Source organism: Fundulus heteroclitus, chromosome 18 (assembly GCF_011125445.2).
Source record: "Fundulus heteroclitus isolate FHET01 chromosome 18, MU-UCD_Fhet_4.1, whole genome shotgun sequence".
NCBI lineage: Eukaryota > Metazoa > Chordata > Actinopteri > Cyprinodontiformes > Fundulidae > Fundulus > Fundulus heteroclitus.
Genome location: NC_046378.1, coordinates 38,443,229 through 38,458,410, shown reverse-complemented (window position 1 = coordinate 38,458,410; position 15,182 = coordinate 38,443,229). Strand labels below are relative to the sequence as shown.

Genomic DNA, 15,182 nt, shown 5'->3' with positions numbered 1-15,182 from the left:
TGCCTTTAAATGTGAACACAGCATTTATATATAGGCATACGATGGATTTTTTATTTTTTTTATTTTTTACGTAACCCATAAAAGTCAAGAAAGTCCTAAGGTTAAGACAAGCCTCGGACGGCGCAGGTTGAAAAGAAGGGCTGCAGCGGCCTCTAGTGGACGGTAGCCTCAACTGCAGCTCTTACTCCTTCCGCACCTGCACAGACTGGAAATGAATACGCCCACGCAAGCACAACAAACACTTTGAAAGGCATGATTGGTTTTCCAAACAACTCTCTGACGTGACGCTTTCTCTGCGCGTTTATCCTTATTCAAGACCAGCCTTGGAGGTAGAAAAAGCACAATTATCTACGCTAACGTAGAGACAATAACGCCCTTGTTTTATTTCAGCAAAAGATGTTTCCAATAAACAGCACGTTCAGTTTGACCATGTGTCCGCTGAGGTGGACATCTTGCATGATGAGGTATGTTTGTGAATCAAGTCAAGGAACTGCAGCAGCTTTTCTTTGTAAATGCTTTTGTGGTAACTACGCGTGTTTGTGCATAATTTTTAACCCAGCGTCAGTTTCCAAACATCGCCTAGCATGGAGCAGCTGCGCTTAGCGGGAGGCACAGGCTGGTTAGCTGGACTGTGCAGCCTGAGCACAGCAGCTGAGCTAAACGCTTGCGACAAGCCTGGAGGAGCCCACAACTACACAGTATTTGTCTCTGAACAAGCATGGAGGAGGTGCACCGCTCCTGGAGGTACTGCAATACCAGGCCGATGCATGGAGCGGACGGAGCAAGCCCCTATTCCATCTCCCAGTTCCAAAAATCAATTTAATATATGGTCCCCGGGTAGGGGACGTATCAGATATTAAACTGATAAGAACAGATTTTTTTCTTTTTCAAGATTTTATTGTTACTTAATACATTTAAAACCATGGCACTCCATTATACAGAAATTTTCTTTTTACATTTAATAAATTCAATTAAAAGGAGAGAAGAAACATGCTATAAACAGCAAATCTGTATGTTAAAATTGAGCAGGACCGGGGTGACCCTCTCCTAAATTTTGAGCCATCCCGTTCTTCCAAACAGCGTTGGTACCGGTGCTGGTTATGGTACTGGTGCTCAGAGGGGATCCCCCCCTACTGCTCCTTCCCGCCTGCCTCTCCCGGAGAGCCAGGCCGCTGCTGCCGGGACCCTCATCTGTGAAACGCCGACTCCTCTCTTCACGGAGGCGCAGACGATGCTTCTTTGAGGCTGTGTCCTTGGCGTGCCACCTGCAGCTCTTGATGTTGTTCTTCTTGCTGCCGCCATTCGGATCACAGCCTCGGGGGGAATCTGCCTGCGCCTGCTTACCAGCAAGTTTCTGGAGGTCCAGATGGCGTCTTTTATGGTGGCGAGGGTGAGCCACATCTCCTCAAAGTCCTTTTTCGTAAAGGTCCGATGGCTCACCCCATACAGCACTAGCTGTAAGTCGAGGACCTCCCTTGCTGGCAAGTGTGGGAACTGCGAGGAGCCGGCCTCCGTCCACAGGTCCCTAGCAGCACTGCACTCCCACAGCAGATGCCTCACCGACTCCGGCGCGCCACAACCGGGTCGGGGGCAGATGGACGATACAGACATGCCGCGGGAGTGCATGACGGCTCTGACCGGGAGAATCCCATGAGCCACCATCCATGACAGGTCCTGAAGTCTGTTTGGAAGGACAGGAAGGCTCACGTTGCGCCAAACCGTGGAGGCATCTCCTCGTAGGAGGCCTCGCACTGGGGTCACTGGTTCCCGCTCCTGCACAACAGAAATGATAAAACGATGGTTGGTTAAAATCCTGCTCTCCTCTCCCTCCAATTTAAAATGTTCTAAAAATTTCTGTATAAAAGCATATGCCGGTGGGAGGTTAAAAGCAACAGGTGTTTTTAGATCACTTTGAATCAATTTTAATTTTCTCAGATAGGACCCCATCCAAAATCTGCTCATCTTGCTTGTTTTGATATCTGGGGATGTGTTCAGTGCCAGTTTAAAATGAATGCTTGTGTAGTAGCTGCCTAAAAACAAGTAAAGATCTGGGACTCCTTTTCCTCCTTTATCCTTTGGTTTTGTCATGATTTCTCTTCTTATCCTCTCCCATTTGGAGTCCCAGATGAAGTAAAAAATGTCTCGTTGCAGCTCTCCTGGGAGGAATAAAACTCTCCTGGGAGGAATAAAAACAGAACTGGTGAGTAAAAGCACTGGTAAAATCACTGCTTTGATTATAAGAATCTTTCCTTCAAGTGTTAGGTTCCTCATCCCCCAAAATCCCAGTCGTTGTTTTACTCTCTTTATTATTTTTGTCCAGTTTGTTCCTCCCTCTCCATTTTTATCAAATTTCACCCCCAATATTTTTTGTTCTTCTTTAGTTATCTGGAACTGGTGTCCTATTTTTTCATTTTCTTTCCATGGTCCATAAAAAAGTGCTTTTGTTTTCTCTTTATTTAGTTTCGAGCCTGACGCTCTCCCGAACCATTCAGTTAATTGAAATACCCTGTCTACTGATAAAAGGTCTGTACATAAAATATTAAAATCGTCCATGTATAAAAGACATCTGGCCTCCTGCCCCCCACTCCCTGGTATTGTGACTCCTGATATCTGTGGGTCCCTTCTCAAGATCTGCGCCAGCGGCTCGACACAGGCCACGTAGAGAAGGGCAGATAAAGGACAACCCTGACGAACACCGCAGTTCACTTTCACTGCTTTTGTCAGAAACCCGTTAACTAGAAATCTGCTGTAGATGTCTCGGTACAACAGTCCCACCCATGCTACAAACCTCCCTGGAAAACCCATTTTTTGCAGTACCTGAAAGAGGTACTGGTGCGAGACCCGATCAAAAGCTTTCTCAAAATCTAGATTTAACACTATCAGCCGAATGTTTCTGTCTCTCGCAAAACAGATGGTGTCTCGGATCAGTACGAGGCTGTCCGTGATCTTCCTTCCTGGCACGGCGCAGGCTTGATCCGGGTGGATTAAATCCCCCAACACTCGGCGCATCCTGGCTGCTAAAAGTTTACTAAAAAGTTTACAATCTAAATTTAAAAGGGTGATGGGTCTCCAATTTTTGAGATCTGTTTTATCGTTATCTTTATGTAAAAGCGTCACTATACCTGTTCTAAAACTATCGGGTAGTTTATCTAGTTTGCTAAAATCAGTAAAAACAACGATTAAATCAGGTGTTAAAATGTCCCAAAAAGTTAGATAAAATTCTACAGGGAGTCCATCTGAGCCTGGAGATTTTCCTCTTTTAAAACTCTTCAAAGAGTTTAAAAGTTCTAAAAGGGTAAAATCCTCCTCTAAAAAACTACCTTCCTTTATACTTTTTTCTAAAAAATCCAAAGTTTCTTTAATATTTCCTTCGTTTACCATTTTCTCCTCATATAAATCACTGTAAAACTGTTCAATCACTTTTGTCTTTTCTTCTATAGTTGAAGCGATGTCTCCTTTTACTGATTTAAGTTCAGGGATAGAACTTGGATTACCAATTATTTTTTTTTAAAAAGTATCTACTACATTTTTCCCCTTCTTCTATTTCTCTTTCTCTGCTTCTTAAGATGACTCCCTTGCTCTTTATTTCTGCTAAAATGTTCATTTCTTTTTTAATTTCTCTTATTTCTTTGTTAAAATCCATACCTTGTTGATTTAAAAAATAATATCTTTGTAATCTTTTCTGCAGCCCCATCATGCGACTCTGTTCTTTTTTCTTCTTATTTTTCCCGGCTTGTCTGAAGAAAGTCTGGGTCCTACCCTTCACCATCTCCCACCACTGTGCTCGTGTTTCGTACAGGTCTTGGAGGGTCTGCCACTCCTGGTACCGCTCCCGGTACTGGCTGACCAAAGCCTGGTCCTCCAGCAGGGAGCGGTTGAGTTTCCACAGACCTCTCCCGGTCGTCGCACCTGAAGGAAGTGAAAGAGTGCAGGACAGAAGGAGGTGGTCGGAAAAGAAAACTGGTGACAATCTAGCATCAGTTAGGGTGCAATCTCTGATGAAAAAGTAGTCAATTCGAGAGGCTTTAGAGCTATCATCACTGACCCAGGTGAAGCCCTCCTCTCTAGGATGCATGGTTTTAAAACAGTCCACTAGTTTAAAATCCCTGACTATCCTCTGTAATAAAAGTGATGTCTTGTCTACCTTATATATTTGTCCTATTCTTTTCCTGTCTTTTCTGGTTAAAACACAATTAAAATCCCCCCCAATTATTAACGGTTTTCTTCCTAACATGTGGGGCTGCAGTTCCTTTAAAAAGTCATACCTGTCGTGTTTATCAGTAAAACCATAAATATTTAAGAGGTTAAAATCCTGCCCATTAAAAGTCAGATTTGCTAAAAGTGCTCTTCCCTCTTTCACCACGGTGCTTCCCTTAACCAAGATGTGAGGATTATTTATTAAAATGGCCACACCGTCGTTTCTATTTTCGTTTGAGCCGCTCCATATTGACGGTCGCGGCCATAAATCTTGCCACAGGGTGTAATTCTTTAAAAACGGAAGTGCACATTCTTGCAATAAAAACACGTCTGACTGTACGGTGCTTAAAAAGGATAAAACGCTCTGGGCTCTAACTAAAGACTTCACACTTCTAACATTTATGGTTGAGAAGGTGAGAGTCATAAAAATAGTGGTTAAGAACAGGCAAGACATTTTAAAGGATTAAGATAAACATTTTAAAGGTGTGACAATTAAGATCCTATAAAACATTATAAGAACAGATACTACACTTGATGTTAGCCAAAAGGCCGAGAAGCGATACCAGAAAAAGGGTGGAGGAGACCGGGTCATTCAGAAGCACCTCCTTTTAACTCAGGGTAGGATAACCAGCACGGAAACGTTGACTTTTTTTTTTTTTTAGCATACAATAAAGAAGGTAACCAGGGGAAATGACAATTGGCCACATTTTATGCTGTTCTGCAGCAGTAAATCAACACAAATACGCCACTTGCAGGTGAAAAGGACAGCAAAAGTAAAGCATTTTTTTGCTTGTTCCTGCTCTGGTCCAATAGGGAGCTCAGAAGCGATAACAAGTAAAGAAATTGCCATTTTTCTAGATATCTGCCTTTAAATGTGAACACAGCATTTATATATAGGCATACGATGGATTTTTTCTTTTTTTTCTTTTTTACGTAACCCATAAAAGTCAAGAAAGTCCTAAGGTTAAGACAAGCCTCGGACGGCGCAGGTTGAAAAGAAGGGCTGCAGCGGCCTCTAGTGGACGGTAGCCTCAACTGCAGCTCTTACTCCATCCGCACCTGCACAGACTGGAAATGAATACGCCCACGCAAGCACAACAAACACTTTGAAAGGCATGATTGGTTTTCCAAACAACTCTCTGACGTGACGCTTTCTCTGCGCGTTTATCCTTATTCAAGACCAGCCTTGGAGGTAGAAAAAGCACAATTATCTACGCTAACGTAGAGACAATAACGCCCTTGTTTTATTTCAGCAAAAGATGTTTCCAATAAACAGCACGTTCAGTTTGACCATGTGTCCGCTGAGGTGGACATCTTGCATGATGAGGTATGTTTGTGAATCAAGTCAAGGAACTGCAGCAGCTTTTCTTTGTAAATGCTTTTGTGGTAACTACGCGTGTTTGTGCATAATTTTTAACCCAGCGTCAGTTTCCAAACATCGCCTAGCATGGAGCAGCTGCGCTTAGTGGGAGGCACAGGCTGGTTAGCTGGACTGTGCAGCCTGAGCACAGCAGCTGAGCTTAATACTTGCGACAAGCCTGAAGGAGCCCGCAACTACACAGTATTTGTCTCTGAACAAGCATGGAGGAGGTGCACCGCTCCTGGAGGTACTGCAATACCAGACCGATGCATGGAGCGGACGGAGCAAGCCCCTATTCCATCTCCTAGTTCCAAAAATCAATTTAATATATGGTCCCCGGGTAGGGGACGTATCAGATATTAAACTGATAAGAACAGATCTTTTTCAAGATTTTATTGTTACTTAATACATTTAAAACCATGGCACTCCATTATACAGAAATTTTCTTTTTACATTTAATAAATTAAATTAAAAGGAGAGAAGAAACATGATGTAAACAGCAAATCTGTATGTTAAAATTGAGCAGGACCGGGGTGACCCTCTCCTAAATTTTGAGCCATCCCGTTCTTCCAAACAGCGTTGGTACCGGTGCTGGTTCCGGTACTGGTGCTCAGAGGGGATCCCCCCCTACTGCTCCTTCCCGCCTGCCTCTCCCGGAGAGCCAGGCCGCTGCTGCCGGGACCCTCATCTGTGAAACGCCGACTCCTCTCTTCACGGAGGCGCAGACGATGCTTCTTTGAGGCTGTGTCCTTGGCGTGCCACCTGCAGCTCTTGATGTTATTCTTCTTGCTGCCGCCATTCGGATCACAGCCTCGGGGGGAATCTGCCTGCGCCTGCTTACCAGCAAGTTTCTGGAGGTCCAGATGGCGTCTTTTATGGTGGCGAGGGTGAGCCACATCTCCTCAAAGTCCTTTTTCGTAAAGGTCCGATGGCTCACCCCATACAGCACTAGCTGTAAGTCGAGGACCTCCCTTGCTGGCAAGTGTGGGAACTGCGAGGAGCCGGCCTCCGTCCACAGGTCCCTAGCAGCACTGCACTCCCACAGCAGATGCCTCACCGACTCCGGCGCGCCACAACCGGGTCGGGGGCAGATGGACGATACAGACATGCCGCGGGAGTGCATGACGGCTCTGACCGGGAGAATCCCATGAGCCACCATCCATGACAGGTCCTGAAGTCTGTTTGGAAGGACAGGAAGGCTCACGTTGCGCCAAACCATGGAGGCATCTCCTCGTAGGAGGCCTCGCACTGGGGTCACTGGTTCCCGCTCCTGCACAACAGAAATGATAAAACGATGGTTAGTTAAAATCCTGCTCTCCTCTCCCTCCAATTTAAAATGTTCTAAAAATTTCTGTATAAAAGCATATGCCGGTGGGAGGTTAAAAGCAACAGGTGTTTTTAGATCACTTTGAATCAATTTTAATTTTCTCAGATAGGACCCCATCCAAAATCTGCTCATCTTGCTTGTTTTGATATCTGGGGATGTGTTCAGTGCCAGTTTAAAATGAATGCTTGTGTAGTAGCTGCCTAAAAACAAGTAAAGATCTGGGACTCCTTTTCCTCCTTTATCCTTTGGTTTTGTCATGATTTGTCTTCTTATCCTCTCCCATTTGGAGTCCCAGATGAAGTAAAAAATGTCTCGTTGCAGCTCTAAAATCACTCTCCTGGGAGGAATAAAAACAGAACTGGTGAGTAAAAGCACTGGTAAAATCACTGCTTTGATTATAAGAATCTTTCCTTCAAGTGTTAGGTTCCTCATCCCCCAAAATCCCAGTCGTTGTTTTACTCTCTTTATTATTTTTTTGGCCAGTTTGTTCCTCCCTCTCCATTTTTATCAAATTTCACCCCCAATATTTTTTGTTCCTCTTTAGTTATCTGGAACTGGTGTCCTATTTTTTCATTTTCTTTCCATGGTCCATAAAAGAGTGCTTTTGTTTTCTCTTTATTTAGTTTCGAGCCTGACGCTCTCCCGAACCATTCAGTTAATTGATTAATTGATAAGAACAGATACTACACTTGATCTTAACCAAAAGGCCGAGAAGCAATACCAGAAAAAGGGTGGAGGAGACCGGGTCATTCAGAGGCACCTCCTTTTAACTCAGGGTAGGATAACCAGCACGGAAACGTTGACTTTATTTTTATTTATTTTTTAGCATACAATAAAGAAGGTAACCAGGGGAAATGACAATTGGCCACATTTTATGCTGTTCTGCAGCAGTAAATCAACACAAATAAGCCACTTGCAGGTGAAAAGGACAGCAAAAGTAAAGCATTTTTTTGCTTGTTCCTGCTCTGGTCCAATAGGGAGCTCAGAAGCGATAACAAGTAAAGAAATTGCCATTTTTCTAGATATCTGCCTTTAAATGTGAACACAGCATTTATATATAAGCATACAATGGATTTTTTTTTTTTTTTTCATGAAACACACGTTTAGTCAATGTCCACTCGACAGATTCTAAAGTCTGAAATTACAACCATGTTTTCAAATCAAGTTGCTTATTGTCTTAGCTCACTGATAACCTGAGTAGCCATTGTGACAGAGGCCGGTAGCAGCAGCCATTAATGGCAATAGCATAAAGATTCCAGTATGAAAGGCTGATGCTAACAACCAATAAGGAGCAATTTTCCCCTTAAGACCACCCTCCTCATTTGCATAATGAGGCAGAAATGCATTCAGAAATGGAAAAAGGACACGCATAAATAAATGGGTTGAAGAAACAAATGAGGCAAAACTATGGGAGGGAAGAATAAAACAGACAAAAATCTTTAAAAAAAAATACATTTAAAAATTAAGTAATTAAAAAAATAAAGTTGACAGTTATAAGTGAAAAAAATGAGGTGATTATTAAAAAGAGCCCTGCAATAACTGGCGACCCGTCCAGGGTTTACCCGCCCATTGACAGCTGGAGATAGACACCAGAACCCCTCATGACCCCAACAGGGATAGACATGCTAGAAGATGGATGGATGGATGGATTATTAAAAAGAGTAATTAAAATAAGCTGATTAATAGAGATATTTACATTTGTCTCATAGAATAATTTAATTACTTCTTACATTTATATATTTTCTTTATGCTTGTGTATTTATTTAATGCTTATATATTTATTAAGCATGTATTTATTTCGATATTTATTTTTGATTATGTCAGATTCAGTCCTCCATACGACACTGCTGTGTCCCTGAAAATAACATTTATGTTTCCACATGTTCTCAAGTCATATCAAGAAATGACTTCCACTCAGTAAATCAGTAAATTAATTTACATAAACTAGAAGTATAGAATTTAAGGGACAATACAGTTTCCATCTAGAATGTTTTTGTGCGCTATTTTGCCATTTTGCACAGTAGAATCGGAATGGTCAGCATCAAGGGTACGATGATGTCATCACCTATGTCATAGGTGATGACATCACTCTGATGCATCAAAGGAATGATCAAACCTATTTGGTATCAAGCAGTCACAGCTGTTCCCACCTTCTATTGAGACAGACCGCTTTTGAGAGAACTCGTTCTATTTGACCTGAAGTCACAGGGACATCGATCTCAGCTGTCAGAAACCTTTTAGAGAAGTGAGAACAGAAAACTTGCAGAAAGTTAGACATGGAGCAAAAGAGGATTTTCAGTGAAAAGCAAGCCATTGCCTTAAAACTTTCATGGGCAGACATGGTTGAACTCAACATCCAAGTCAACTATGATGCCATTATTTTCCCCAATGATACCAGTGAGCTCCTTCTGACTGAGCCAGAAGAGAGAAGATCTGACTCTGACATTCAGGGGGAAATTACTCCATCTACTGGTTCCACTGAGATTCCCTCCTCAGTGGAAACCCAGCAGGTAGCAAGCCCTTCAAGCATGGAGTGGACACATACCTCCCCCAGGAGGAATAGAACGGCCCGCAATGCCTCAGCTTTTAAGCGGAACCATCACCCATTTTCAACGGAACAGGCAGCCAAACATATCAACAATCTCATGCAGCAGGTGGACAACCTCAAAAAGCAGCTGCAAATGAAAACCTGTGACCTTCATGAGGAGAGAGAGCAAAGAATCACCACTCAGGTTGAAGGCACAGCCTACTTGGAAAAGATCAGAGAACTGGAAGAAGCTTTAGAAAATGAACGTGACATGAAAGTCACACGTGAACAGAAAGAGGAGCAGCAAACATCTGTTGCGCCAGACAACGAGGCTACATCACAATTTCAAAAAGCTCCCAAAGTAGCGGTCAGTGAGGACGTTCTTAATGAGCTCAATTTCTTGAGGAGTCAAGCTGAAAGCCGTAACTTTAAGAGTGAAAAACTGGCAGAAGCTTTGGTACAAGAACGCCTGCTCAGACTTAAATGTGAGGACAAGCTCAAGACTTACCGTGAACTCGAACCCAAATTCCAGGAACAGGAGCAAAAAATCACATCTATGCAGAGTCACATTGTGAATCTGACTGTGGAGCTGAACCTTGCTTTGAAAGAAAACGACCACAAAGACTCCACAAAGGTCTCCATACCATCAGGGATCTCAGCTTCATCTGAGGTCTCCACGCCATCAGAAGACTCCACGCAAACACAGGAGTCCACGGTAACAGGCCGCCGTGCAAACACACCCATCCGTGATATCAGTGTCTCCCGCCACCACAAAAGACGGTACGGTAACAGAGGCGTCCAAGCAAACCCAGGCCTTCAGTCAAATACAGGCCACCACTCAGATGCAGACTTGAATGCAAACAGAAGAGGTCCTCCCCACAGAACCCTCCAGGGAAACCCAGATCTCCACACAAACACAGGCTTTCGCTCAAACCCGGACCTCTAAGCAAACCAGAACCCATATCCAACCCAGAACATATATGCAAACCCAGGATGTTACCCAAACCTTGGCCGATAGCAAAACACGGACCTATATGCAAACCCAGGCCACTAACATGATGCAGGCTTCCATGCGAAGACGACTTCCACCTTACTGAGGCCCTTTTAGGCTTGAGCAAGCATCTGTGCTATGAGACATATTCGACAAAAATTCCTTAACAACAAGTAAATCCCAAAAAGACAGAACGTAATAAAGAAAAACTGAAAACAAAAATAAAGCAAAAACATTTAAATAAAGCATAATCGTACAAACAAAAACCTGTCTTTCTCAACAGAAAAAAAAATAGGAATTACCACATAAATACATAGGGAAAACCAACTAAAAAAAGTATAGCTACAATTGCTTTGAAAGTAATTGTAGCTGCTGCATGGTGGCACAGTGGTTAGCACTGCTGCCTTGCAGGAAGAAGGTTCCAGGCTCCAAAGCCAGCCTGGGCTCTTCCTGCATGGAGTTTGCTTGTTCTCCCTGTGCGTGTGGGGTTCTCTCCTGGTGCTCCGGCTTCCCCCCACGGTCCCAAAACAAGATTGTTAGGAAAGTTTTTATTTTAAAATATCAGCATCAATTATCACTGTAATGCAGCCTCAAAATAGGACACACTTAGGAAACGTCCTATTTTGGGCCGGTCCCAAGCCCGGATAAATGCAGAGGCATTTGTCCGGAAGGGCATCCGGTGTAAAACTGTTACCAAAATTTACCAATGACATGGTCTCCAAACCAGATCAGTTGAGGCCCAAGTTTACAACGATCAGGAGCGTTGTGCATCCAGAATCAAATTTGCTTTGGTTAAATCCGGTTTGGATATTACATCGAGTGCCTCCTTTGCCACATTACAATCACAGACTTTTGTCTATTTCGTTGAGATTTTATGCAAAGAATTAAGTGATAAATGATTTTCAGAATTTAATAAATATCCAAAATGTTAGGTTTGGACTTGTATTCAGCTACCTTGACCCCATTCTTTACAGGAACCGTGTTCTGCTACAACTACAGTGACATGTGCTTTGGCAGGGGTGTCAAACATACGGCCCGCGGGCCGAATCCGGCCCGCCGAACAATTTAGTCCGGCCCTGTGGCTAAATGCATTACTATTATAAAATTTTTTTTTTTTTTTTTTTTTTTTTTTCCAGTGTCCTGTCTGGCAATGTGGCAATAAGATGCCACAAAGAGCTCATCAGATTTGACTTTCACAAGTGGACAAGATAAAAGGAAGAGAATGATAAAACAATTATTGAAAAAAAAATTTAATTGAAAATCTGCAGTTCCTATATTGTCCACGAGGGGCGCTGTGTTTTAATTAACAGATTAAGCTTCAGGTGTGGAAAAATTCTAATCATTTCTTAATTTTTATCTGTTTGATGTATTTTGTCATGCAGGACAGTGTTTTTAAGTTCCAAAAAATGTGAATAAATGTTTTTCAACAATGTATAATCACTGTGATCAGTTCTTATGCATAATGTACAAGTAAATGTTTAACTGAGTAAAAGTATTGTTAAAATTGCACATACTTTTCTTAAAAACGCTGAGATTATTCATAATATATTGTGTAAAAGTGAAATTCATTTAATATAAAAATCAACAAGTCCACTTTTATTAGTTCTATTTAATCTTGCAATGAGTTTACTCGTGTGGCCCTCTTGAGATCAGATTAAGCTGAATGCGGCCCCTCAACCAAAATGAGTTTGACACCCCTGTGCTTTGGGGTATGACCTTTTTTGTTGATCCATTTGGCAGCTGGAAACAGTTTGGATTACAACTCCACACCTCTATTTCTTTCTGGCTTCAGTGGCATCATCCACAGAATCTGTGAAATTGATGATAATTAAAAAAAAAGACAAATTTCTCTCATATTTTAGGATGGCGGCATCAAAAGCCAGCCCAGAAAAAACAGTCAGAGAACTCAGAGAAATCTCGTCCTTAAAGATTCTTTGTTGTCACCGTATGTTACCGTGATGAAATTTATTTTCTTTTTAATTTTCTTTCATTCTTTTTTTTTATTTTTTAGCCAATATTAGCAGAAGTCTCTGCTTTTTGGCCAATAATTGCCGTCACCGTCCAATTTTGAGGACTTTTAATATTAATCCGGTCCTATTTCCTCATTGCTATTATCAAAAACACAAAGCACATCTCAAGCTAATTTACTAAAATCAACAACAGCTTTATTTAACTCCAAATGTGTAACAAAGGTAAACATGCAGATTTATTTTAAAAGATGCCTTTCTTTCTTTCTCTTTTTTTTTAAACCATGTAAATGTAATGCGGACTTGTCATTATTGTATTATTTCAAAGTGACCGGAAGCAGTAAGTTTGTTTTCTGCTGAACTTCAAGAGTTAAGTCTTAACCTTAAACAACATCAACCCTCGGCATCCGAGCACTCTGAGTTTAGGCTTTTATCATCAGAAAAGAGGTTTATTTATTAATTTAATTAATTTATGGATTTATATGGTGTTTTAAAACAACCAACTAAAGCAACTAAAGCATTAAACAGTAAGATTGCATAAAAACAAAACAGACATACTTCCATCAAAGCAAACAACAACAAAAGATACAAATCACTGATAAAAAGTCACCATGCAACTTGGTATTAAAACTCTGCCTGATGAAACTGAATTAAGAATCAAGAACCTTTATTTTATTTCATTTGAAACAGACACCAGCTTAGGATGCACACGGACAACATAACACACAGACTTAGTATTTACAGATTTTCATGCATCAGATGGTTAAAGTATGCTCAAATAGTCTTAGGGTCTGATAAGATTTGTATCCGAGTCCAAGAACTCTGATATCAGTCCCTTTGGCAGGTTGGGTCCTGTACATGTATAAGAATAATAGAACAGCAAATTTGAATTAAGTTGGGGGGGGGAAAACGCTTGTATTTAGTCAAATGTTGTGTTATGAGACCAATTTTTCCTGGGTAAATACAGTATGTATTATTTAAACTTCAATTTATAATAATTTTTAGATTAGATAATGCTTTTGTTTTAAATGAAATGACACTGAAAGCTTGATTTAAGTCACTTTGAGACAAGCCGTAAAGTTTGCTTTGCAGAGTTTAGCTTCCTTTATACAGTTCTTTAAATTGATCGGTTTATTAACAGTTCAGTAGGAATACATTTAACATTTTATCACTTTAATTTTTCATCTGTGTGATCCTTTAGCGATGCAATGGCCTCAACAAGAATAACATGACCATTAATGAGCAATATAACAGATGGAGGTAGTCTATCTAGGGGATAAACCCCATTTGCATTTAGAGGGACCACATAAAACCAAAGTTCAGAGGTTGATATATGACGACAAGATAACTGCTCTGATTTTGTCCCTAAATGAATTCAGCTATAAAAACACAGACAGTTTTTGTTTCTGCTTCAGCAAATAAACAATATAAAATTTATTTTTTATCCCCTCAACAAGGAACAGAGTATATATCTGGGTGTGAAAATCTGAGAAAATACATGCTCTATTATATAGTGTGACAACAGGAGCTTAATGGTTTAAATTATTTTAGTGTTTACTCTATAGCTGGAATTCTATGAAGAATCTTTACTAAAGAGTAAAAAGATGCTGAAATTACTCCCCACAAAACCCAAAAATAATTGTTTAATGTAATGATTTATGTCTACATTTGGATGAATCTGTTATTCACATGTCTGCATTTTGGAAGTGATTCTTTTAAAACATTAGATTTTGTCCTTGTTCGTCTCTTTTTGAACAGTCTCTGCCTTTCTGAGCCATAAATGGTAAAATGTGTTCACAGTTAATCTTGTGGCTCCCAAATGAGCTGCTTGCTGCAGAAATAAAACATTTTTACCAGTTAACACCAGTAAAAGTGTTTCATATCAGCACATTTGTCAAGTGCATAAAAGTGTCATATTGTAAGTTAGCATCTGCAATTTTTTTCTCAGTCTCAAAGGCCCACTCAAAGTCTTGAAGAAAGTCCCGCATCATTCAGGTCACTGCAGCTAAATGTATAAAGCCTGCTGGGAGGAAGCTTTATGCAGGGAAAAGTCTGCCCTCATGTGGTAAGTAGACTTAGACAAACTTTATTGTCATTCAACTGCACATTCACACTGTACATTTGAATTATGCCACTTATCACATAATTAAAACCAATATTATTGATATTCAAGTGAAATTAATCAATGAAATGCAATAGTTAGTTTATGCATTTAAAATGTAAACAGAGGACATCTTTATTCTCCTGATGCTGTTATTTCCTTTTTGTTCTTACGTATGCACAATCTGTCCGCTTACAGAAATAAACACATATCTTTGTTTTAATTGCTTACCGAGGACCTTGCCTCGACTTCCATTGGCTTCCACTCATTTTGAACCCTTTCTCTGGCCTAACCCTAACCCTAACCTAAACCTAATTCACACCTTATTTCTAAACCTGCCATTTTTGGTTTTCCTAGATGAGGCTGTGCAGCTGAACCACTGAGCTATATAATACACTGGAGTGCTAATCGCCCGCTGTTTAAACGAATCGCTTTGAAGCCACCGTCCGCCATATTGGTACTCCCTATTTCCCCCCAGTAACTAGGGAATATGTGCGCTACAGCATCGAATAACGAGGATTTTCTCATGTTCAAAAATATCAAGTACTGAAAAAGACATGTGCTGAAATATTTTGCATTTTATTCATTTAAATATATATATATATATATATATATATATATATATATATATATATATATATATATATATATATATATATATATATATATATAACATTTATAAATATATAAATAACAATATACAAAAACATAT

General features: G+C 40.7%; 1 protein-coding gene, 1 non-coding gene and 3 pseudogenes across 2 annotated transcripts; all 5 read right to left on the bottom strand.

Annotated features, from left to right (window-relative positions):
- Positions 1 to 722: 722 nt before the first annotated feature.
- Positions 723 to 899, bottom strand: LOC118566862 (annotated as a pseudogene).
- A 214-nt stretch (positions 900 to 1,113) lies between these two features.
- On the bottom strand, positions 1,114 to 7,327 carry LOC118566791. Its single transcript, XM_036150181.1, has 2 exons — positions 7,194 to 7,327; positions 1,114 to 2,139 (listed from the first exon to the last, which is right to left on the bottom strand). The coding sequence occupies exons 1-2, from the start codon at positions 7,314 to 7,316 to the stop codon at positions 1,114 to 1,116; spliced, it is 1,149 nt and encodes a 382-aa protein (XP_036006074.1). The 5' UTR covers positions 7,317 to 7,327.
- LOC118566876 lies at positions 4,655 to 4,758 on the bottom strand (annotated as a pseudogene).
- On the bottom strand, positions 5,783 to 5,978 carry LOC118566868. The gene has a single exon (XR_004933349.1). It is a non-coding gene; the product is annotated as a U2 spliceosomal RNA (small nuclear RNA).
- A 150-nt stretch (positions 7,328 to 7,477) lies between the features above and the next one.
- Positions 7,478 to 7,603, bottom strand: LOC118566877 (annotated as a pseudogene).
- Positions 7,604 to 15,182: the final 7,579 nt, after the last annotated feature.

Excerpts from the sequence above, each read along its gene's own strand:
- LOC118566791 (XM_036150181.1), bottom strand. The coding sequence starts at position 7,316 with ATGAGGAACCTAACACTTGAAGGAAAGATTCTTATAATCAAAGCAGTG. Across the intron at positions 2,140-7,193 it reads TTTTAGAGCTGCAACGAGAC|ATTTTTTACTTCATCTGGGA; the intron begins ATTTTTTACTTC and ends CTGCAACGAGAC.